Source organism: Patella vulgata, chromosome 1 (assembly GCF_932274485.2).
Source record: "Patella vulgata chromosome 1, xgPatVulg1.2, whole genome shotgun sequence".
Taxonomy (NCBI): domain Eukaryota; kingdom Metazoa; phylum Mollusca; class Gastropoda; family Patellidae; genus Patella; species Patella vulgata.
The window spans coordinates 25,807,291-25,834,367 of NC_065879.2; the positions used below are offsets into that span (position 1 = coordinate 25,807,291).

At 33.5% G+C, this 27,077-nt stretch overlaps 1 protein-coding gene across 2 annotated transcripts; it reads right to left on the minus strand.

The window, feature by feature from the left end:
• Nucleotides 1-180: 180 nt before the first annotated feature.
• LOC126828123 (large proline-rich protein BAG6) lies at nt 181-27,064 on the minus strand. Of its 2 annotated transcripts, none has more exons than XM_050557745.1 (24): nt 26,925-27,064; nt 24,959-25,031; nt 23,185-23,226; nt 21,576-21,651; nt 21,203-21,375; nt 20,546-20,617; nt 20,236-20,370; nt 19,287-19,441; nt 18,814-18,931; nt 18,430-18,600; nt 17,366-17,539; nt 16,887-17,055; nt 15,827-16,036; nt 15,152-15,570; nt 14,110-14,200; nt 13,529-13,758; nt 12,857-13,100; nt 11,467-11,690; nt 10,692-10,794; nt 9,620-9,750; nt 8,516-8,773; nt 6,508-6,693; nt 5,687-5,794; nt 181-4,836 (listed from the first exon to the last, which is right to left on the minus strand). In XM_050557745.1, exons 2-24 carry the CDS (start codon nt 25,016-25,018, stop codon nt 4,561-4,563), a joined length of 3,825 nt encoding a protein of 1,274 aa, XP_050413702.1. In that variant the 5' UTR covers nt 25,019-25,031; nt 26,925-27,064; the 3' UTR covers nt 181-4,560. The 2 variants fall into 2 exon arrangements, with proteins under 2 accessions (XP_050413702.1, XP_050413773.1); XM_050557816.2 differs by having other exon boundaries at nt 26,956-27,031.
• Between the last annotated feature and the right edge of the window lie 13 nt (nt 27,065-27,077).

Sequence of the window (27,077 nt, forward strand, 5' to 3'; positions counted from 1 at the left end):
AAACACAGGACCTCTAGGTTAGCGAGCCAAAGCCAACCTCACTGAGCCAACGTGGCTTCCCACAGTCTTAAAGATGCCTGCATGTGTGGACAAAGGTATGCAAATGACTCTAGCTCAGTAACCAATTGGTCAAAATTGATAAAATGGGTATTGCTTGAAAAAAAAACCCAAAAAAAACAATCAACAATAATCCATTTATTTTACTCATAATAAACTTGAATTAAAGATAAATAATAATAATAAAAACAATATTTTTTTATATACACACACTAGATTACATATTTTATATGTTAATCAAACTTATGTGTCAACCATCTGCATTGTAAAATCATTAACTTCTGGCTTAATATCTAAACTTGTCATATTAATATAGACTTCTTATCTATATTACATGAATTTTTTGCAATGCATGTATGAAATTATTACAAAAGCAGCAAATGTCATCTGGTCACAGAGAGACATAAACTAAAGATGAATGTTTGGACTAGTAGAGCACAACAAAATTAGTGTTAAAATTGTGGAGTGTTATAAGTATATATGTCACTGTCTGTTTTGATAAAAACAAAAAAAAAATCTAATGTCTGCTCTTGTAATGCTGTTCTATTCTCCATGTGCTGTCCCAGAAGTTACTGGCCCAAAAAAGAGCACACTTTACTGACAGTGCAACAAACTATGGCAACTGTTTTTTGATCTTTCACTTTATTTCCTATTTTCACTTTAGAAGTTGTTAAGAATAGATTCACTGATGCTGAACAATGTATAACATAAGGTTGTACATGTTCTGGGATTTGAGGTCTTTGTGTTTTTTCATATCTTGCCTTTTGCAATAATTTCATGCCAATGTACTCATATTTTCTACCAGTGCGCCAGAACTTAAAAATAATAAGTTATCAATATGAAAAGTCGGTTTACATAGAATACCTTCAATCAAATATATTTTCTACCAGTGCGCCAGAACTTAAAAATAATAAGTTATCAATATGAAAAGTCGGTTTACATAGAATACCTTCAATCAAATATTTAAAGAAATCATGTTCAGTTAAAAATTCCTACATCCATTCTTGATCAATAAAAAAAAATATTTGGAATTTTCACATGCATATTATTGTTGACATTATTAACATATATTCATATAATGTTCAATAAAAAAATTCCTACATATATTCTTGACCAATACAAAGATAGGTTGCCAGGCAACCAAACATACGCCCACAGCAGCCTTCGACAAGGGTTGTCACATATTTATTTATTCTTTTGTAGGTAATTAGGGGAATTTAATAGACAATTTCATACAGATGACATTATAATTTTCGTCGTTTGAGGGTTCACAAGGTTATAAAAACTAAAACAAGGGTTGTAACTCTGGAAGTAATCTACAGAAATTGTTGAAATTCAACAGGCTTTTTCATTTTACTAATTCAAATAATGCATAAAAATTTCATACAGATCGGATGATAACTTTTGTTGCTCGAACATTCACAAGGTTCAACAAAGTAAAACAATGTGCCATAACTCTAGAAGTAATTCAAGGATATTGCTGACATTCAATAGGCTTCTTTATTTGACTAATTTAAATGATGCATATGAATTTCATACAGATTAGGTGATAACTTTTATCGTTGAAGCATTCACAAGATTCAACAAAGTGAAACAAGGGCCATAACTCTAGATGTAATTAACGGAAATTTGCTGAAACTCAATAGGCTTGTTCGTTTTACTAATTTAAATCATACATATAAATTTCATACAGATCGGATAATAACTTTTGTCGTTAGAGCATTCACAAGATACAACAAGTGAAACAAGGGCCATAACTTACGGCATAATTAACGGAAATTGCTGAAATTCAATAGAATTCTTCATTGAACTAATTTAAATGATGCATATCAATTTCAAACAGATCGGATGATAACTGTTGTCATTAGAGCGTTCACAAGATTCAACAAAGTGAAACAAAGGCCATAACTCTACATGTAATAAATGGAAATTGCTGAAATTCAGTAGGCTTCTTTGTTTTACTAATTTAAATGATGCATATAAATTTCATACAGATCAGATAATAACTTTTGTCGTTAGAGCATTCACAAGGTACAACAAAGTGAAACAAGGGACATAACTCACGACCACATTTCCATGTGGGCATATATAAAGTTATTTTCACATGTATATTAGTGTTGCCATTATTAACATATACATTAGTAGCTCCAAGGAACAAGAACACATTGTATATGGGTCCAAATTAATTGGTTTAGTTTAACAATGTACCTTTTAGATCCAATATTCCACATAAACAGCAGGATAAATATAGACTCTCACACTTTACAGAATAAAATGTACCAAATAACATGTTGGTGTAAAATTTATCAATATTAACGGAAGCTACAGCTATTTAAATTTCAAATTGTCTGTGTTTAGACTCCTTTATAAACAATAACTGTGGGAGTATAGATATAATCTGCATTTTTTAGTTTATTATCTAAAGAACATATATCTGCCCTTTATTTTTGATCAATTTTAATAAGGATATTGTTTATTCGCTTTCTTCCGATTTTAGTCTGTAAATTCTAAGGTAAATAAAGGTCTTTCAACAAAAGGTGAAAAGATGACATGATGTAAATTCTAAGGTAAATAAAGGTCTTTCAACAAAAGGTGAAAAGATGACATGATCTATGACTCTTGTTCTGACTAACCCCAAGCTGCTTTCTTTACATAGATGTCAGTAAAGCCTTTAATAAGACCCCCCCCCCCAAAAAAAAAAATCCTTAATTACTGCAATTACGAAATATAATTTTCCCAAAATTCTATTAACTACCTTTACAATCACCACACCCTACAACTTTCAAACAAAATTTTACAACTGCATAGGATTCATTTATAATCTTATTAAAATATAGATCTAATGAAATCAGAAAGTCGAATTCTCAAACATTATATGAAAGGGAAAAAAATACAAAACAAGAACTTTAGGGGAGTCACTAGCACTCAACAAATGAGATTTATTAAAAATAAAATAATTTCTAATTATTGGAGTAGCTATTAATTTTAGCAATTAAAAACTAATAAGTAATGGGATTTTTCTTATAGCAATTTTGGGAAAATGATGGGATCTGCTATATTTACAAGAGAGAATAATATGCTTATGACAAATAGATAATAGATTTAATATATTACACTGTTAAAAGCTATTTTATTGCATAGTGATACTATGTGTGATTATAGGAATAAACTGAGTACTTGTAAATACACTAAAATATTTACAGCTATATCTCCTTTACAATCAAGAGCCTAAATGCATAACAACTGATTGGAACTTAAAGCAATATCTAATAAGCTCTGAATGGGAAACCTGATCCGATTTCATTTTAAAAATACTGCCATTACTACTACAGCCTTAGCGTAACAATTGGCGAAGTGGGCATGTGTAGCATATAACTATATGCTTACATTACATCATCTACTAACAACACCAAAGATTGCAAAAAAATTTGGATTTTCTTCTGATTTTGTTTCTACTCTGGTTTATAATTTTATTTTTCTAAATCATAACAAATGTTTTACCTTTTGTTAAAATATTAGTTTCAAGTTACATGATATTATCCAATTAATCTCCAGGAAAAACATCTTTAAAGCAATTAAATAATTGTACATATAACTCCTCTGGTGGAAAAGTAAAATCCCCAAGAGCTTTGAGTTTTGTAAAAAAAAAAAAAAAAAAAGAATGGAATGGAGTTTAATGCCTCATTAACACAGTACTTCAATCATTTTGAGATAAACATATGGAAATTTTAAATTCTATGTGAGGAATTTCTGCCTACTCTTTTTTGATTTGGAACTGTCATTCTTTTACGTGCTGGTCAGTGTGTGCACAGGTGGACCCTTTATTTTTGTTCCATCATTCCAAACCACTGGGCATACTTTATTTTTTGCCCTGAAAGTGCCAACACTTAGTGCAAGTCGGACTTCATAAATCCAGAAGGTTTTTCTGAGCTCACACTGAAAATCGAACCTTGGACATTCTAGTGAAGTGTCCTGACCGCTAGACTATGATAGCCTCACACCCAATGTAAAAAAAGGAATACATATACACATGTAGGTAAGTCCTATAGTTTGGCTAAAGAATAAAAACCAGAAGACAAGTAAAAATAACAATCTTATATTTATAGGATAACAAAAATCACTTAAGCAAGCAAAATATTTTCAAAAAATCATATATCATATGAAAATTGTTTTTGTTTCTCCACAGAATAGCCTGAATCATTGAGACACTACAAAAAAATAAACGAAATAAAATCAAGAAGGGTTTTACTAAAAAAAAAATATTAAAATTTATCGGAGATGAAATGTCACAATTTTTGTACAAGCATATCTACACAAAGGAACAACTTGAACCCAGGATAAGCCTTTCTCATCTGGAACAGGTAAAGTTCAGAGCGTGACTTTCTCATTCATGGTCTGTTTTTGGGATCCAGTTCACTGTTCTTAATTACATTTTAATATATATATATATATATATATATATATATATCAAATAGGTCTGTAGCCTACATTCAAGTACTAGGTTTATCGCTCAGATTTCTTTGGCTTATAACACTGCTCAGCATTTGGAAATCTCTCTGATATATAATCTGAATCCTTCTCTAGTCTTCTCACAATTGTGCGATCTATTTCACCATTCAAAGCATTTTGTAAGTCACTATTTGTGGAAGCTTCTTGCGTTAAATTCTCAAAACTACTGATTGGTTCCACTCCAAGAGCTGCTGCTGCCTGTCTTATGGATTCTGGGATATATTCAGCCATATTTGATAAACTGTTTGATGGTCGATCAGAGGTCATGACCTGAAAATAATACAGTTAAACAAAAATAAGGTTAAAATGCCAACAAGCCAAAAAACAGATTTTTTTTGTTTTTATTTTAAAGCATTTTGGCCCAAACATTATTCAAATCAATCAATGGGATTCTATTGATTTCACACTCCCATAATTTTATTTTTATTGTAAACTTTGGCCCATTTTTCATGACTTTCAAGATATACAGTATCAACAAAGGTTGGTACATTGTAAATATCTAGGTAAATGAAAAGCCAATTCTTTATACTGTATAATATGAAAGCTGCATTGACAAGCTTTTAAGACATAAAATATGTGTAATTATCAGAAATTGTTAAAATTCAATAGGATCCTTTGTTTCACTAATGTGGAAAATACATATAAAATTCAAGCAGAGCAAATGTAAGTACTAATGATATCAACATATATCAATACTAAAAAGACTGAAAGTTAATATAGAGTGTTCACAATATGTTTAGAAAATGAGCTGTAATAATAAACAAAGTCTCAACTATCCGGTTTTTAAATTAAATTATTAACTGTCAATCGTGTTTAAATCTGTTGAAAATCATGAGTTGATTATGGGCTTGGCATGTGAATAAATGTCTAATTAATGATTTATGCAACATTTGAGGTCAAAAGAAAGATCTGTATTAGGCAGATTTAGCTTTTACATAATGCATCTAGAGTTATTATCACTGCTGTATTAAGTTTTAATTGGAGTGATTCACCAGACAATTACCAATGGTAAGAAAGTTTCCTTTGTATTAATATTCATCAGCTAATCAACAGGACAGAATACATGGAATAATTTCTATAACTGAGAGACTAACAAAATACATTCTGGAATTGTTTATACCTTTCTGCGTTTAGCTGGTAAACCCTGTAAATATGCATCACTTAATGGAGGCTGTGGGCGATTCTGCTTCTGACGTTGAATATCTTGACTAATAATTGGAACCCACTCCTGCAAAATACAAAGATACATTTAAGAGGCATACACATCCATTTTGATGGTACAGAAATGGCAGCAGAAAGAGGAAAAGGGATCGGTTTGATGTGTTATCTTTTGTGAATCATTTGGTCACAAAAATTTGTTCAGCGACCACTTTCTCGTATAAATGCCAAAACCAGAGAGTGGACACCAGATGGGCGGACGATGACAATATACAACATGTGGGTGCATAAAAAAAGTGTCAGAAACCTGAAATCAGCAAATAGGCTTAAAATACATTTATTCGTATACCAATCCAAATTTCTTAAAATCGTATTTAAAAAAACTGACATTGGAATAATCTGATTTGTATGTATCGTAAATAAACAGGTATAAACTGGCTATATTTAGGTTATTGACCTCACCCTGCACCCAATCTGCTGAGTAAACAACAATAAATGACGTTCAAAATAATGTATTGAAACCAGTTATAGACGAATTGGTAAAACAATTTTGTGTGATAAAGGGCCTGTGATAAACTTGCGTCTCTTTCGTTTCCGTCCAATTTCATTCTCTCAATCAACTTCTTACACAAACAAAGAATCCAGTTTGTAAGTCAGTCATCGACCCTGACCTCGGGGTCAAGTTAGATAAACACATGCGCCCATCTACTGAACAACTTGTGCTCATCTAACTTGAACCCCTCTGTCTCAGTCGATAACCCTTAGATATCATATAATATATACCTCAGGTACAACAGCTCTCCAGTCTTCCCCATTGGATGCTATGTTAACTGATTTGGGTGTGGCACCAGGAGTAGGAGAGGGTACTCCTGAACTACTGGTTCCATTCATTGCAGCACTACTTCTTGTTGCTGTATGTTGAACTTCTGAAGGCTTTGGTTTACTTTCTACTGCTGTGGCTTTTTTGGGCTGAAATAATAAAATATGAAAAATGAAATTATGGTTACAAAATTACGTGGTGAGGAAAGCACAAAAATATTCAATTTTGCATGAACATTGGCTTAGTTTTGGCAAAAAAAAAAGAAAGAAAGAAAAATCATTTCATTCACTTATGTATCTATGATGAATAATGGATTTTTCATAAAGAAATATTTAAGACGTATTTCATCTTTTTTTTTTTTTTACTGTAATGAAAACGCAAATTGCATTCTTTTACATTTAGTTACAGTTTTGACTGCAGACTATTTATTAACTTCCAAAACACATTTTTACTACACAGTCAAACCTTGTGTTTCTGCACACATTTGACCTCCTATAAAAACTGTCCGGACTAACCAAATTCCTGATTGTTGGATCACACTTTTGTGAATGTAGACCTACAATCCTTGATGATTATTGACTATTAGGACCAAGCCTTGAAATAACTGCTAAGCTTCAGCCTGACATCATGTCAAGCTGAACTGATTTTCGGCCGGACATTTCAGATTTTCAGCCTGACAAATACTTTATAAAGTATATTAAACCAAAAAACTGTTGAAATTTACTATGTTAATATATATAATTATACATACTGTACATTTATTAATAAAATAAATTGATGACTCACAACCTGGAGTTTTAAGTTTTTATATGTATATGCAATACAACTTAATAGTTCATATAATAATGTCAATCTCTTTGGTGGGGCTGGGGACTTAATCCTAAAAACTCTGATTAAGATTCAAATTTAAATAAAGAATAGACATCTTGAGTTGTCGTAAATGGTTCAGAATCTACCAAGTCATTTTTGATCCTCTTTTCTACGGTTCTTGTTTGTAATTTTCGAACTGGTGACGGCGATGGCCCCCGTTTAGAAGTGTCTTTATGATAGACATTAGACACAGTACCAGTCTTTGAATTTTCTGGAACGGTCCCACTAGCCGGGATATCCGTGTCCGAGGGTTGGGAAAAGTAAGAAGTTATTTTATTCGACATGTTTTCACGGCTCTTCTATTTACATTCACATCGTAAGTGTCCAACAAAGTGAGATATTTTTGTATAAAAAGTCTGTCCCTAATAACATCCATAGGCAACTTGAACATTTTCTTGTAAACTAATTTTAAAATATTATTACTTTTATTACTAATAATTTATATAATTACATGTCATGTTAGGTGTGATTTAGAGCTAATCATATACGAAAGTACGAAAGTAACGCAAAGCTAGATACGAGACTCGAATAACCAGTGTAAAAGAGCCGATTCTCAATATTATTCATTATTTTGTCTTTACGCGGCCGAGAGAGATACATGTATAAATAGTAATATTTTTACTATGACTCGGGTCGTTGATATAACCAGCGAAAAAGAGCCGATTCTAAAAATTATTGAAGATTTTATCTGCACGCGGCGGAGATATAAAAAGTAACATTTTCACTATGACTCGGGTCATTGATATTTTTGGGCCTGGATTTTCGAGTCTAATAATAATTAGCGATCGACTCAAATATTTTTGGCTTAATGTTTTACAAAAACACGGTCTGACAATTATGTCCGGACGAAAGGCAATTTGGCCGTGTCCGGCCGCTTATTTCAGCACTTGATTAGGACATCAAATTTTTAGGGCAAATTGATACACAAAACATTAAATGAAATTAATAGATGATGTTTTACATCCAATTTTAACCTTTGCTTTCATCATCGAGACTAATTCCAGATAGTCTTAGAGAGGAAACACAGCTCATCGAACAAAATTTAGTTTTGCAATATGTTAGATATCTATACGCCCAAATCAAAGAAATATAACCACATACCTGTTCAGTTTTTGCTGGTGATGTTCTGGGCATCAATGTTGCTGCAGGTGGTGAACTCACATCCATAGGAACCTCTGTTCTCTCAGCACGCAAAATAGCAGCTGCGCCAGCAGGAGTTGTTGCCCCTGTTTTGACGACATAATGTTGAACTTCAGCCTCCGTTATAACGTAGGACTGTCGGAACGTCTGAATGTGCTGTGATGTCATGTTTATCATCCACTGTTGTATCATGGGGTTCATGGAAGATGTTATACCATGCTAAAAATATTACGTGCATGATAAAATTATATTATCTATCATAAATAAAATAAAGAAATTACATTAACAGGCTGGTAAATATAGAAAAGCACCCCAAACAAATTGCACTGCAAAAGTCGGCTTTTGATTATCATTCAGAATGGTATTCTGCATATATGAACAAAAGTCTTCAAAAATTGGACACCTGGAAAGGGTCTTATTAGCATAAATCCAAGATGGCCACCATCCAAATAATGGCTAAACTGTTACTTTAGACCATAAAAATGTATTATGGCCATCTTGGATTTATGCATGCAGAATACTCTACTAAATGATAATGAAAAGCTAACTTTTGCGGTGCAATTTGTTTTGGGTTATGGCTTTATTTGAGCTAATTTTACTAGCCTGTAAAGGGATAGGAACTTGCATAAACTTTACCTGTTTTCAAATTCATATGAAAATAATATTTTTAGAAAAGTAAGAGACAACAACCATTATTTTATTTCTTTGTTGTTATTCAGTTTTAAATTAGTTTGTTTCATGTTTAATTCACAAATCAGTGCAACATTTGTCAATACACAAATAACTTTTATTTCAAAACTAATTTCAGCCTTCAATCTCATATGAGTAGGTGATCCACCTATGGAAGCCGGACGATATTTCAACCATTAATATATTTTGGTAATTATCACCAACCAGTCTATGTCTAATTCATAATGAAAATCTCCAATTGCAAAATCTCGCTATCAGTCAATTATCATACGTCTTAATTTGAACACACAAAAAAATATCTACTTGGCAAGGTTTTTGAGTAAAGCCAATGTTCTTGACAATGATTCTATGTCACAACTTCCCATAAAAACTTACCAGTCTGTGCTGTAACATTCGTTGGAAAGCTGTATTACCTTCCACCAAACAAATTGGTGTCAAAGTAATAAACTCTCCTAGAAGACGACGCACTCTCTCGTAAATGTTTTTTCCAAAATTACTATCCCCATCTGAAAAAAAGACAACAAAATAAGGCCATATAGATATTTTGGTTCTCGGTAAGTTAAATTAATATGAATAAACTTTAGTTATCTTGCATTAAAAATTTGAAAAGTTCAATTGTGTGATGCGACTTGAGCTCAAGAGTTGATCTATATTAGATAGTATATATTATCTTTCTCGTGAGAGGAAAAAACCATCACTACCTTTATCTATGGTAATGCTTAAACTACAAGCCTACTTTAGACTAATAGTTCTGATATTACCAATAACACTCTAGACTAATACAATGTATTTCTGATATTCCCAATAACACTCTAGACTAATAGTTCTGATATTACCAATAACACTCTAGACTAATAGTTCTGATATTACCAATAACACTCTAGACTAATGCAATGTATTTCTGATATTCCCAATAACACTCTAGACTAATAGGTCTGATATTACAAATAGTTTTGATATTACCTATAACACTCAACACTACTAGTAACCTAACTCTTGTCTGCGATATCACTTATGTGGAAACAGACGTTAAAACACCAGGATACTACTACTAGTAACCCAACTCTGCCCTCTGATGACTACAACCAGAAATCTCTGGTCTAGATTAATAGTTCTCATATTACCAATAAAACTCCTGACAATTAGTCCCTTTTTTTACCAATAACTCCCCAGACTAACAATTTCAATATTAGCAATACCACTCTAGACTAACAGTTCAAACAATAACATTCTATATACTAGCTCTCATATTGTTATAGAATAACAGTTGATTAGTAGTTATCATATAACAATAACTGTATTTAAACTAAAATCTTAATTTGTTTGCATTATATATCCAACATTTTCAGAGTTTCACTTGAGAATGACCTTAACAGGAAGGTTTTAAAAATAGTAATTTTCAAATCAGAGAAAAGTAAAACGTTTTCCAATTGTAATCCCTTCATACCTTCAGAATTGAGTATCAATCTTATGGTGGCTCTAAGTTGTTGACGTAGAAAGTTTTTCATTGTAGCCATTAAATCAATTCCTTCTTTAACTTCTACTATATCCTGAGAGGAAAATAAAGTTCAAATACTACAATGAATGAAAGCATTACAACAACCATATAGGCATTCATAACAAAACACAACACAAGGTATATATGGATATAACTACTTCTCTATTATTTAATAACGACGTTTCGTAACACATACAGGTCACTCAAGTTATAAAATAATAGAAAAGTAGTTATATCCATATGTACCTTGTGTTGTGTTTTGTTATGAATAGTTAAACCGTGCTTCTAGATGTCATTTAAAGAACCATATAGGCATTCGTGTTTATAATACAGGAAAGAAACAGCTAGATTTATGACGCTGTCTTGGGGATAGTTCATGGTAAAATATATATGTCCCAAATAACTTATGAAATGTAAGTGACACACAGATTGACTTATATTCACTTAACATCATATACTCAATTCTTATTGTGTAACAAAAAATTAAATTTAATAATCCTTCTTCATTTGTAATGTAATGCTCTTAGATTTTAGCCTCATTAGAAATAGACGTTGGATCTTGCTACTAATTGACTAACTTGAGATTTTTAGAAGATATTGCGATATTTTCTTTTATTGAGGTGGACCAAGATGCCAATCCTGTTCACATACAATCCTGGGGATTAATCACTTTAGACCACCAAATGCCCAAGACTCAGAATAAGTTGATGGTATATGAGCTTACAATAGAAGACTGTAATTCAGGTTCCATTTCTTCAATAACTTCTTCAATAGCTGTTCTTAGATTGTCTTCATTATACTCTCGTCCTTTCAATACACGCTCACGGCAAAACTCTTTTAATGGTCCCTGTAGTTGTCCGAGTCTTTCAGATTGTCCGGAGAAAACTCCAAATAAATCTGTGAAGGTCAGGTGACGAGATATAACTTGAAACATGTCACTGACAAAACCTAGGAAATAAATAAATAAAGATAGGTTGCCAGGCAACGAAACATACGCCCACAGCAGCTAAATCGTCCGAGCGGTTGACAAGAGTTTTTGCATATTTATTCTTTTGTAGGTAATTTTGTAGGGCATTTACAATACAATTTCATACAGATCAGATTACAATTTTTGTCATATGAGGGTCCACAATGTTCTACAAACTGAAACAAGGGCATTAACTCTGGAAGTAATTTACAGAATATTTTGAAATTTGATATAAATTTCATACAGATTGGATGATAACTTTTGTCATTCGAACGTTCATAGACCTCCATTTCACAATTTAAATGATGCATATAAATTTCATATATAATAATCTGATGATAACTTTCATCGCTCGAGCATTAACAAGGTTGAACAAAATGAAACAAGGGCCATAACTCCATAAGTAACTATTGTAAATTGCTGAAATTTAATAGGCTTCGTGGTTTCTCTAATCGAAATGATGCATATAAATTTCATACAGATCGGCTGGTAACTTTTGGCATTCAAGTGTTCACAAGGTTCAGCAGAGTGAAACAAGGGCCATAACTCTAGAGTTAATTAACGGAAAATGCTGAGATTCAATAATGCATATAATGCATATAAATTTCACAATGATCAGATGATAATTTTTGACGTTAGAGCGTTCACAATGTTCAACAAGTGAAACAAAGACCCTAACTCTAGACGTAATAAACGGAAATTATTGAAATTAACTAGGCTTCTTCATCACACTAATGCAAAAAACATATATCAATTTTAAAACAACTGGATGATAACTTTTGGTGTTTGAGCGTTCACAAGAAATTGTGAACGACCAACAGACCGACAGACGGGGGCGATGGCAATATATATCCACATTTCCATGTGGGCGTATAATAAAAAACATCAGATACTGCTAACTGTACGAAAAAGAAGGAATGACACGTAACAAAATAATCTGGTCATCTTGAGACTAACATCATTCTAGTGTGACATTTTACTATTAATACATTACTAACCTAGAAATGCAATACTATCCTTCAAATGCCTTATTATTGTTTTGAGGATAAATACTTTGAAAAAATTATTTTCTCATGTGAGGTCAAATAGTTTACACAATACTGAAGATTTGATTTGATACTATTTCATATAATATAAACGAACAAACCTTCTTCTGGATTAAGATTATGAGTGGCAGACATGTTGCTAACAAAGTCTGATATTGTAGTGCTAGATTCTCTGCTTCCAGCCGCAGCAGATAACTGTTGACCAATTCCACCAAATAAATCGAAAAACATGGCGTTGGGATTTGTGGCACCTGTAGGAGGAGGAGGAGGTGCTGGTGTGGATGATGAAGTTGTATTGGAAGTACCAGTACTGTTTGTAGCTGATGGTGGCGTATTTGAGTGAAGCTAAAAAAAAATAAAATAAAATGAAACGCTTATCAAATTGCAACATGCTAGAAGGCAAATAACAAAGTTTTTATTGTTTTCTAATTTAACATAAATAAGGGATGAAAACTGTTAATTTACAATATTAAAGCACAAAAATTGTAGGTTAGATAATATCCTCGCCTTGATGTTAGTGGATCAAATATAGTTTGTTTACAAGATGAAAGAGGCAAAAAGAGGTTGTTGTATAATTGAGCATAGACTTTATATCATCTATCTTCCATTCTTGCATTTTGTACCTCTGTCTCCCAACCCTACAGCTCCAAAAGATAAGAGATCAATATCTCAAGATCACCAAAGTCATTCATTGCCCTTAAATCTGACAATGTTGGCCTGAAAAGGTTTCAGATTTGACAGTGTACTGAGTTTATGAAAGAGGATATACTCACCGCTGTTTCAAAAACATTAGTTAAGATATTTCTAAAGGCGTTTGTTTGTTGTGTATTGTCAGTATAGGGTATCGGTCCTCCAGGGGTTCCTAAAGGTGAAAACAATGAAGCAAATGGGTGTGATGGATCAGGACCTGGGACTCGTGGACCACCAGATGGTGGTGATACTGTGTTACTTCTAGCAGTGGTAGAAGCTGTAGATGCTGCTGTAGGTGGTGGTCCTCGATGAACTGAAAAATAGAGAAAACATGGTTATTGTTAAAAAAAGATGAGAGAGAGAGAAATTGGGTTTAACGTCCACTCAAAACAAACTAGGTCATTTCGGTACTAACATATTAAGAGACTAACATATTTCAATAATTCGGTTGCACGTATGGGTCTTTTAGCAGAGGGAGGAAACCGAAGGACCCAGAGAAAACTCACAAGGTTAGGCAGGCATTCCTAGTATTTCACTGAATAATTTATGAGTAATTTGATAATTGATGGATTTCACTTATAAACATGTTAAGCTTAAAGAGCACCACTTTGAGATACATATACGTATCGTATGTAAAGGTTACCTTAGTGATATTGATACTTACTATGTATGTGAGGTTGAGCTCCTCCTTCACCACCTAACAATCCTGACATTAACCCAGACACCATATCAGCCAAACCGGCTTCAGGATTTGGCTACAAATAAAATCGTTACCTTTAAAATCAATACAGTGGACTCACACACATCCGGCATTGAACGGGATTGTTCAGAATGTTGGATTATAGAGCATGATGGAATACTCAATACTGGAAGTATTATTGTACCTTCAAATACCGGAAATATTTACCTTGCTATAGCGCTCGAATTTTAATCTCAAAATAATCGGTGGGGTAATGCTCTAAAAATGAAAACGGTTTCATCACAATCAAACATGTTTTCAGGAGAATACCCTTCAATAATAGACGAAATGCAAATGCAGAATTCTTTAACGGTACCAAGATCAAAAGTCACACTTTCGCCAGTAACTTTAAGGGCTCATTCAACTATCCTCAGCAGATTCTGGTACACTAGATTTGTAGAATTGGCAGAGGTGTGCCTAATGTTTAAAGGTTTTGATGTTGAAATCACTTGTGCGTCATTATGTTGATACGGTATATCGATATCAAAGTAATCAACAAAGACCGACACAAATATTAATCTTACTGATAATTGATTGGTGTTTGCTTGTCAATCTTTTGTAAGTGAACACCAATGGATTAGGGGCCAGATTATACAGTTAATATTCAGAATACAGATTACTCAAAACTTTTTTGGCTGAAGTAATAAGGAAATATATCAGGACTTGAAACTGATTTCAGATTTCACAGAATGCTGTACTATTCAGAAGCCGGATGTGACAGAGTCCAGTAATACCACAAATAGATGTTTTGCATTTCATTCTTCGATGCTAAGAAAAAATAATCAAAACTCATATCTCCTACAAGAAACATGAAATCATCTGAAGGATTCAAAATTGTTTTAGAAATCTTAAAATACACCAAAACAATCTAAAATTTGAATTTGTATTGAACCAAATATTCTAATGGTATTTGGATAATGAGTAAAGGAAAACAGTATCTAATGCTAGAAAATATACATTTGCTTACCTGCGCTCTTGTGCCTGCAGTATTCCGAGCTTGTTGTGTCAAGTAATGTCTAGAAGAACAGGGTAGGTATGGGTCTACTGGACGTCCAGGCATACCTCCTCCGAACATAGCATTCAAATCATCGGCTATATCCATCTGTCTGGGTGACCTAGTCTGACTATTAGTAGTTGTCGCAGAACTGCTAGATGTCGAAGTATTGGTACTAGTTGTGGTGGTACTGGAAGTTGAAGCACTGGGTGTAGATGTAGTCGTACTAGTTGTTAATGTCTGATTACTACTGGATGATGGTGCAGGAGCTCTAGTAGTACTGGACATTCTGATATCAACAGATGGAGGTCTCATTCCTACCACACGCATCTGACCTTCAGCTCTGTTTAATGGTATGAAATTAATCTGTACTGGATGACGAGGTCTAGCCCCTAAGAGGAAAATAGGGAGACAAGATGAGATATTATCAGAGAGTAACAGAAATGGGTATGCATTCATTATTGTCCTGACACAGGGCATATTTTCATTTCAATATTTCACTTGTGCATTTGGGTATTTAAACAAGAGAGGAAACCTGTGTACCTGGAGAGAAATCATAAGGTAAGGTAGAGGTAAATGTAATAATAAAGGAAAAAAAACAACTTTAAAAAGATAGAGTTTTTGGAAAAATAGAGTTTAATTGCTTACCACCCTGTGATTGTAGAACAGAGTTTACTAGACCCTGTATAAATCCTGGGGGTAGCTGGGCACCAGCGGGTAGTTGTACACCTGCTACATTTATATCGGGCATGTTCTCACTAGCTTGTGGTGTGGATGTAGGTGTTGGACCAGGGTTAGGGGTAGCAGGAGTTGTTTGTGGTCCAGTTTGATTTGAGTCCATAGTAGTTGAAGAGGCAGCTACAAATAAAATAAATGTAGTTTAAAATAGAATGCAACAAAACATAGAAAACAGGAAATCAGGCATACTCAATTGAACATTTCAGAAATGAATTCGCTTAACCCCATGAAAGGTGTCAATCGTGTAAACACTTGCATTTTGGCCAACAAGGTGCCATCTGAATATTATTCTATCCCGACTGATCAATATAGCTGCAATGTTTATAAGTCACGATTCTGTTTTTACCACATTTATTTTGGGGACGGGTAGAACTGTGACAGGACTCAACTCTTTGGTACTTGATTCCAATTTCACCACTTCTGAACATTTTGGATTAACAAACAGTCTATGTATACAGATCAAACAATGAAAGACATCAAAGTGAATAACGATCACGTGACAACCATCACAAGATATCATCCAACTTACAGATGAATCTAGTGTCATAAACACTTTAAATAAGCCACTTTGAAACTAACATAAAGTTAATTTTACTAACTACGGTTACACATGCAACTTGCTATTTGAAATAGAATTTCTGCTTCCTCTCTTTCAAATTCCAACTTCCAAGGATCATTTATATGATGAATAAGCACTACAGTTTTTTTTATCACAATATAATCTTATTTTCTATGATTGAGACCCACACTGCCTCTAACAGTAAAACATGCAAATGATTTTTTGGTCTATTTCAAACCTATATATGTAAATGATTTATTGGTCTATTTAAAACCTATATATTTCATTACAGTCTTTTAGCACTTATTATGTAACACCAGAAGTCAGACTTTAAACAACTGATGTGCTGACTTGCATTACACATAACATTACTTTCGAGTCCAAGGTCCTAGCCACATGACCATAACCTACCTGAAGCTATAGGGGTTGAAGGATCATGTGTTGATGTTATAACATGGGCCGATATGCTGTTTAAGGTCACAGAGTCAGGACCAACTTCAACATACACATATGGATCACTACTACCAGCTACAGAGACACCTGGTGGTAAGTTACTTCCTGTTCCATTTAAAGCAGATGTCTATAAATATAAATCAAGAATAATGTACAGCAGATTAAACAATAAAGCCATAAATCCCTCACAAGTTTCAAAAGGAAAAAGTAATGGATTTAGTGGGGATATAATGAAAACTAACATGAATTTTTGCCTTTAATGCAACATTATTAATTAATTTAAGACTGATAAATATTCAAATCAGCTAAATATCAGAAAAGCTAAAATTTTGTTTCAATCCATTCATCCCAGGAATATTAGGGTAAAAATGTTTTGCACAGTAATTAACAAAATAAGAGATACAAAGCAATCATCAGTTTTATTGAAATATACATACTACTGTTGGAGTTGTAGATGTTGACATTGGTGTGGCTGTAGAACTACTGGGCGTGGCTATAGAACTTGGTGTGGTTGTAGTAGTACTTGATGATTGGCTATTAGTAGTTCTGTTAGATGATGAATTCTGGGTACTGGGTCGGCCTGTTCTTCCATTGCCAACATTAATTTGTGTCTAAAAATATAAAATATACATAATAATAACACAGGAACACGGTCTGCTTGCTTTGTCCTCCATAAGAAGTTTAAATTATTACAAGTTTGGTGTTTTGGTACATCTAGTGTAACAGTTAAATTAAATGTTAGTACTGACTAACAACATATGACAAAAAAAATATGCAAGCCATCAAACGTATCAAAATTCCCACACGACATAATAAACACTAGGAGAGAGGTCAAATAGGCTATGCTTGCTCGTCAATCCCTTTCAATTTCTGAATAAATTATTGTTTTAAAAAAAAAAAAAAATTATTGTTCATAAAAAAGGGTTCATATTAGGTTTCAAATCAGTGATGGAATTTTGCCCGTATAAACTGGACATGTCCGACGCTATTTTCCAAATTCCAAAATTGATATAGTGTACTGAGTGAATAACTACCACTTAACCCGATTATCGATGATAATAGGCTGGATTGATCAGGTAATTTAAGTGATCAACATATTTATCGTGTTATACCTTGATTAACTACTTAATCTGTATTAATTGACTGACTTAATCCTTTATCGGACAATTCATCAATCTAATCTTAAACAGAAGTCACTGCTTCCCCTTTGTCAGACTATTCATCAAACAAATAAGAGTGGTTATTATTTTAATCTACGTGTTTACCTCGTGGTTTCTCCATTGTCGGACATTTTAATCACATCATGCATCATCAACCGACAGCATGTATAAACTAGTCATAAGAGTATATAACACCCTAAATCAATGGACAGTCATTTTGTCTGCGATATCTTTTACGTTTTTTAAGTAACAAGAAAATGTTACATTCAAAAATATCTTGTATTATTGATGGCAGCTTCAAAACGTATAGTGTGACCCCTGGTTTTTAATTTTTAACTTACCCTTTGTACTCTTGGGAACATTCCCATCATAGTAGATGGGGGACTGTAAAGGTGACGTGGAGGTGCTGCTGATATATCTACCATAAAGTCACTGATACCATGATAAACATGACTCATCGCATGCATAGCCTCTGATACCACATTACACATTCTCTGGGTTGATTGGGTTTCCTGGAATTATAAATTGAGAAAGCTTCAAAATGTCTTTTGAATAAGCTAGATAAAACATCTCAATGACAAAGTCTAACCTTATTAAAGTGTGAACCTATCTATGTATTAATGATCACGCATACTCTGAAAGTGAGCCCAACCCTGGTCAACAATATACAGAAAAACAATCTTCTGTAAAACCTGTCTATATTGATCTAAATTAAACAGACTTACCTCTACTGGAGCGTCGTCCTGTAAAACCTGTCTATATCGATCTAGGAATGGCTGTAAATCAGCATTTAGTAATTGTACTTCTTTCAATAAGTCTGCTAATACATTTATACCTGGTCGTCTAAAAAAAACAAAATGAAAGCAGAATCAAATTAGAGCCATAATGTTAAAAATACCACTTTATGCGCAAAAGAATGTTAGGTAAGTTGTCAACAGCTTTGGCCTTGAATACAACATTATTGCAATTTCATGGTTTGCAATAAAACGGAACTGTTTAATTAATTGTCCATACTTAACCATATAACTGTACAGAAAGATTCTTTAGCTCCATAAACTCTGTGGCAAAAGCATCAAAGGGCATTGCATAACTGCAATTTCGTTTCTAAGAGATAAGGCTAAATGATTTTGATTGCCTCTAGGGTGTACACAAGAAATTATGGACAACAGATGTGTAGAAAAGGATGACAGCAATTTACCCAGTTTGAGTTGAATTACTGGCACCATCAGTAGTATTTTGTCTTGTTGATTCTAGGTTTGGGTCAGTAGGTGTTGATGATTCATCTGGTGATGAACTCATGCTTGCTTCTTCAGAATTAGAAGCTCCCCCAGTGGCTGTTTCTGAAGGAGGATTCTTAAAAAATAAATTAATAATCATTTTACATTTTCTTACTTTTTAACATTGCACCAGTGTGAAGGCATCAAACATCAAAATGAACATCTCTAAATTCCTAGCATAACTTTGCATGCCGTAACAATAAAGAACCTTTTAACTATTCTTACTTGCGCTCACAGAAATTTAGCCCTTAAATTAGCTAAATCTCTAACTCATTATCATCCAAAGTCTTCGACATTGAAAACACGAATTATTTATAAATTTAAATCAACATTGATGTTGAGATCTTACCGGGGAAAGATGGGCTTCTGATATCCAATATTTAAGACAAAATAAACATTTTACCATTGGTACACGAATCGTTTAAAATAATGCGTTTCAGCGCCATTTGTAACAAGGGACTTGAAGAACGAGGCTAGACATATCCCACAAGTCATGTCAAACCTCGATGTCACAGTCTTATCTGTAGAGAATGTGCAATAAATACTATCGGTGTAGACTGAAATAACCAGACACTAGTAATTGCCATTCGATTGAGACTTCTGGCATACTTCGCCGAACATAACTAATTTGTAATTAGAGTAAAAACAGAAGCGATTGAACATAAGTATGTTTATATACATCCATATTACATTATTATATGCGTTGCGACCCATTTGTATCAATTTCTAGGTCCCAAATATTAGCGATTTAGCTGCTTTAAGAGTAAATTTGAGTGCAATCAAGATCCCTCAAATGACGATCAACGACCTTTAGTCACGTCATCTTTGCGTTGTGTGAAAAGGTCTTTTAAATAGTAAAACCAAACCTACCTGTAATAAATCTATGAGACGACGAACTTGTCTGATAATTCTTCTGATACTATTCACCTGTATCTGACCCTGATCCATTGCCTGTGGTGGAATCTGACCTAAGTTTATTCTTACATCTATGGGTGACCCATCAGCCTTGGAAAAATACACAACATATGATAGAAAGGACACAAGTTCTTCAATTTGAATGAAAAATAAAATAGTCAATTTGATATGTTGATTTGCTTTGTGCAATGAATATATTTCTTTGACCAATTTGAACACTTAAAATTACAGTTAAAACATTTGAATTAAATATTGGTAAACTTACAGAGGCACTGGTTGAAACTCGTGCATTTCTCCACTGATCTCCCATTCCTGCTACAGCATTCTGTACTATATTCTGTTAGAATCAATAAAAAAAATATGGTATAATATCCAATAAACATTTCTCAAAAAAAGTTTTTTTTTATCAATAATTAATACTATTTATCCAAATATATTATATACAATTTACCCAGAATAAATAACTTCTTGAAATAACTCTTTAGGATTGATAGTAGCGTATTTTATTGTTATGGCTTGTTACTATTGACACTATAGACATGTTCCCTTTAAGACAAGTGTTAAACTAGTATAATCTCAACTTGGTTATAATATAATTTCCTGCTTTGTCTAATCATAATTCAAGGATTTGGAAAATAGAACAATCAGTCAAGGCCACATGAGAACAAGTTTTGAGTGAATTCATTTTTCGGGGACTATTTAACTACTGTACCCCAGACTCGTCCCAGGCTCCCTTACCTAATCATAATGTTTCACTGGTACTAACACTCATCTTACGAGGTACTTAACTAAAATCGTATCATAAAGATCTATTTGGTCATCGCTAGTTGCAATACCCTCATTGTAACAGGAATGATGGTAGTATGTTCAGTTAGAAATTTTTCAGTTCATTTGATTGAATACGGTAGTTGATAGTACAAACCTGAACTTGATTAGGATCAAGGATATCTGTAGGTAATGTAAATGATCCAACGACTACACTACGTGGAGTTCCACCACTACTAGATGTAGTGGTAGTTGTATTATTAGTTGCCGATTCGGATCTGGATGATGGGGGTGCTCTCTGTACAACATGGATAACTTTACCCTTCACATCTGACAAGAAATGAACATAAAAATTAATATTAAGTATTTTATAAAAAAAATTAAAGCAATTTATAGGACTTATATTCCAGATAAAAAGGTAAATACAGAAAAACTATGAGCAAGGCATGTGAAATAGACATAATTCTGAGTGCAATATGAATATTTCCGATTGTGAATGTTCAATTCTGTATATTTTCATATTACTTTACCGTATTCTTTCAATGGTTTATCATCTTGTAATACCCGTCCATGGAAAATCAACCTTTGGGTATCTGCTTCAATATTCTGAAAATAAAAATTGACAATCTCAAACTTTACCTAAACAAGTTTATTTGAACATCTTATGCAGAAGGCAGCAAGTGGTAATATTCGTAATCTTCTGCATTTTAAGTGGAAGAAAACAAACCCAACACAATACAGGTAAGTGACTCTTTCACATATTATTAGAAGATTTGTCATTGCGTAAATGGGGGACAACAATAATCAACTTGTCAGGGTACTGTACTCTTGACCAGAGTGTCCTGGCCTGGGCCAAGAAGAATTTTCAGTAATTTTATAGCCCAGTCTTAACTTGTCAGGGGTGAAAGAAACAAAAAAACTAAGCTTATACAATGACATGTATGTATATGAACCATGGGTACTATGTCGGCGGTATGCCGATCATGACTGAAGCCAGGCTATGGACAATGACCGAAACAGGATCTGACCCATCAGGAATTTTACACACTAAAATAATAGCATATTTTTCAAAACCAAATTTTCAAACATGGCTACGATCAAACTCTGCTATATAACTGTAAAACTCTACAGACTGTGCAGAATAATGCACACATATAGAAGCCACATAATCTCTTGATTGGTGTTATAGAGTTGTATAAATAGTTATCAACAGATTATACAGAGTGTTGTGTTGATAATTAATGATGAATGTCTGGTAGTAAAACAATAAAAGTTAATTGTTAGACGGAAATCTATCAATGACGAGAAACGAAGCGGCCCATTGTTAGCCATGCTCTATTTGAACACCAATGTATTGTCCATGTGTCACAAGAATTTTATTATTGTCACACACACAGTGTAAATGAGATTCCAAACGTCATATTAAATAAAAACAGCATAGAAATTAGGTAAACCCCAACATGTCAGGAGCAAAAATGTATTACAAAATGTATACAGCAGTATAACGGTCTTGTGGGAATTGTAGAAATAAAAGCTATAGATTAGTAAATATGCTTACTGAAAAATTTAGAAAATTACGCATTCCAGTGCAAAAAATAGCAATATTGATAATCCACATGTCAAGTATATGTTTACTCTTATTATGCACGACTAACCATAGAGGGCACTAGTTTCGCTAGCTGTGAAGTTAGTCTGTCCTTCAAATTAGTTATACAATATTAGAATTTACGTCACAATTCTGCAGTCCGTAATGCCGTAACAGATGGTCTCAAACCAATAAATGTGAGAAATATGTATAAAAGTTATTTAAATAACCAAAAGAGAATATTTCATTAATAATTATTATAGGCTCTACTAATATTTTATTTCTTAGTTAAAGTATATATTTTTCTTGTACAAAATGGTGAAAAAGTGGTATAGACACATAAATTCACAATACCCTACCATAAATAAAAAAGAGATGACATCTGAATTTAATTTAATTAAAAATGACCGACAGCGAAAATTTTAGAGTGGAAGCCATGATATGAACCCTTCTTGACAGTGGAACTCATGGAAGAGTAGGTGCCAACCCCATTCTAATATTATACAACATTATTTCTTATACAATTTTATTTAAGATAAATTTTTTTTGCTTACAATAGAATCTGCTATCTTTTCTTTAAACTGTCGAACTGTCATCTAGAAAAAAAAGTGTAAAAATTAATTAATATACATGTATGAATATCAAATCACTGATATAATTTCGTCACAGACAACATTTTATAAAGTGACAGAAGGCCACAACTCAAAAAAAAATTTATGAAAATTTTCAACAATCAAAAGATTTTTTTTGTCTCAAGGTGAAAACATGGTGTATAAATTTCAAATCAACTGGATGATAAATTTAGCTGCTAGAGCATCCTCAAGATTTAAGTAATAAAAGGCCATAACTCGTTAACAAATTTTAGAGAAAACAAGCCAACAGTGAGGCTGATGTCCCCCGCCGAAATTCCTAAATAAATAGATGATACACATTTATTAATAGCACATTTATTTTTTTTTCAAAAGTATCAAGCAATCAAACTATACACTAAGTTTCATCACTCTCTATCAGATAGAATCAAGATTATCTTGTCCCAAAGCATTGACCAATGAAATTGATTAGCTCTGCTTAGCTTCAGCTCGAAATGTTAATCATTGAACTCAGTCAAGACATTCACCTAATGAACATCTACATCAAGTCTAAACATTCTACCTCAATTAAAAGCAGAGTTGTTATGTTCCAAAGTCTTGACCAATCAAATTGCTTATGGCTCATTAGCCTAAGCAGAAAATTCTCGCCATCGAAATTAGTCAAGGTAATGCGCAATCTGATTGGTTGATGCTTTGAGGTACGATAACTTTGGTTATAATGAAGTGAGAGAGATGGAACTCCAAATATAGATTCATTATATCATTACCTTGTTCTGCTTACCTTGAGCAGACAATGTTCATCATAGAACTCCATCAAGGCATTCACCTAATGAACGCCTACACCAAGTTTAAACATTCTACCTCAATTAGAAGGAGAGTTATTGTGTTCCAAAGTCTCGACTAATCAAATTGCTTATCGCTCAAACTGCTTACCCTCAGCAGAAAATATTCATAATCGAACTTAGTCAAGGTATTGATGTAATAAAGCTATACACCAAGTGAATTCACTCTCACTTAATTAAAACTAAAGTTATTGTGTCTCATGTATATCAACCAATCAAATTGCTTATCTCTGCTTACCCTAAGCCGAAAATTCTCATCTTCGAACTCCATCAAGGCATTCGCCTAATAGACACCTATGCCAAGTGTGAAATTCTAACTCAATTAGAATGAGAGTTATTGTGTTCCAAAGTCTCGACTATTCAAATTGCTTATCGCTCTGCTTACCCTGAGCAGAAAATGCTCGTTATCAAACTTAGTCAAGGTATTGATGTATTGAAACTATACACCCAGTTTCATCACTCTCACTTAATTAGAACTAAAGTTATCGTGTCCCAAAGCATCATCCAATCAAATTGCTTATCTCTGCTTACTCTAAGCCCAAAATGCTCATCTTCGAACTCCATCAAGGCATTGGCCTAATAAACACCTACACCATGTTTGAACATTCTAGTTCAATTAGAAAGAGAGTTATTGTGTCCCAAAAAGTGAGACGGACAGACATACAGACGGACGGACCCATTTTAATAGTCCCCTGCTTTCTTGAAAGGCGGGGGACAAATATTGAAAATCAACAGGATGCTACTTCTTAACACTGTATAGTTCTCAATCACTTGATAACAGTAGCCTCTAACATAAGATTTTTTTTTAAGTTGTCAAGGGCAGTCAGTATTGGATATGAACAAAAACACTGCGTATAAATCTCAAGACAATCAGACAAAAAATGAATTTTTCTTACATCTTCTGCAACATTATAGTTTTTATTCTGTCCATCCAATGTTTTTACCGTTACATCCATTTTGTTATCTTTGCTGTAAAAAAACAACAAAAATACTTCATTTAAAGGACAATATTGGTGCCAGTCATTATCACATATGTGATAGAGCTGGTTAAACACATTCCAAATATTATTTTAACACAGAGATCATTGCTACGATAGCTGAGTAATACAGGTTTCCTGAATCGGAAGTGAACAATGCCAAAGGAAAACATGAGTCATCTATCTATATAACTGACTGATGTGACGAGTGATAATAGATACACGGCCGAATTTCTGCTCACTAATAATTGGTATCAATTTGAGTTGTTATTAAATTTATTGAAGTAAAATATTGTCACAGTAAAGGAAATGAAATGAAATGGGGTTTAACGTCAAACTGTTCTGCTCCTATGCTGTGCTAATGAAGACGGGCATCTGCCATACAGTGTGCTATGAGGGAAATTTTGCCCGGGCAGCGACACTATCGCCTACTCTTATATCGAATTCCAACTGCCAAGGGATCTTTTACGTACATTCCAATGTATACACAGGACCTCAGTTTTTTGTCTCATCCAAAGGACTAGACAGCTGTCCTTGTGAGTCCCTCTGTCCTGCATCACTGACAAGGGGGAACCACGCCGGAAAATCTGGATGAACTTGATCGAACACCCGACCTCCAGGCTAGCGAGCCAGCGTCTTACCCACTTAGCCACGTGATCCCCCTCACAGTAAAGGACCATTAAGATTATAAGTAAAAAGTACACCACCCTCAGACTAGATACATGTAGTATTATAGCATGATAAAACATTGCGTGTTTTGAAATCCGCTTTGTGTTGTGCTTACTGCACTACCACACATGTTTGCCACACTGGTGGCAGAAGAAACAAGGAATCAATTCAACACGGCATTATTAAAGCAATTCAGTTGACGACAGGCATAAACAACAAAATAAGCACTAAGAAAAAAGTGATCCATAAAATAAACTGAATAAAAAATTTATGCTGCACAATAAATTTGAATAAGTCTACTTCATATAAATAAAGTCTTAGATCAAGACTGCAAGTTGGATGTGAATATCTGCTTTCCATCTATTTCATTCATCAGTAGCACAATTCTAATGTAACAGGCATTGCCTGAGTAGTGCGAAGCTGATGTGATTGTTCTTAAATATAAAACCTTCATAATTAGGTTTCTCAAGTGATACATAGAAATTGATTTTTAATCTAGATCTAAATTGTATGATTAATTTTGTTTAAAAAAAAAAGAACATAAAAGTGTGAGAATTGTTTTCATTGACGTCAAAAATATGTGACATCATTGATTAGACACGTCATAGATATATTTCTATGAAGCGTAATCTCGCCGAATTGGTTAGTTGACATGCGCATTGCCAGTTTTGCCCAGTTTTAGTGTGGGCAAACAAGGGTACCGGTAATAGAGATGAATGTATACACTTAAAATGCTGTGAAGATCCAGGTTACAGATCAGGTAAGGCATACTGTTGAAAAGATTTAGTGGACTGAATCTGTAATAGGTCCAGTTGTTTTATTAGAACAGCTTTTTCAAATCTATAGTGCCTATAGACAGTGCCAAAGTTGGGTGCAGGATCATGCTGAGGATGGGTACGTTACGGTTAGGCCTACGTAGGCTACAGTAGTATTGAACTTGAAGACAAAGTCGAGACAAGGTTACATTTTTATTATAACTGGTCATCGACAACTGTATTAAGCTTTTAATCATGGTAAACAGGACTGGTCTTGAATTAAATTCATATACAATAAAGTTTTAGTCTATAGTAATGTACTTCTTGATGAGAAAGACTGCTCAATGAAACTGAAACCGTACTCTGAAGTGAAATTTCACTGAGTTTTACATGGACAAAATTCGAAAATCCTCAATAGTGTTCCTATGAATTCTATAAAAACTTGAGCCAAGGTATCTTACATAGTGTATCCCAAATGAAATAAACATTTACACTTCCTAAATATGCTTGATTTATTATTGAGGATGACAATAACTTCTTTTCAATTGCTCCTGTTTTCTTCTTCCATAAATAAAACTGATAGGCCCTACTTCCGGTTGGCTAACTTGATTAGT

What these genes read in the sequence shown, in the direction of transcription:
- LOC126828123 (XM_050557745.1), bottom strand. Translation starts at nt 25,018, where the DNA reads ATGGATGTAACGGTAAAAACATTGGATGGACAGAATAAAAACTATAAT. An exon ending in AGTAATTCAACTCAAACTGG is followed by an intron (nt 18,932 to 19,286) that starts GTAAATTGCTGT and finishes TGTTTTTTTTAG; the next exon opens with ACGACCAGGTATAAATGTAT. An exon ending in GGAGAGCTGTTGTACCTGAG is followed by an intron (nt 5,795 to 6,507) that starts GTATATATTATA and finishes TGTATTTTGCAG; the next exon opens with GAGTGGGTTCCAATTATTAG.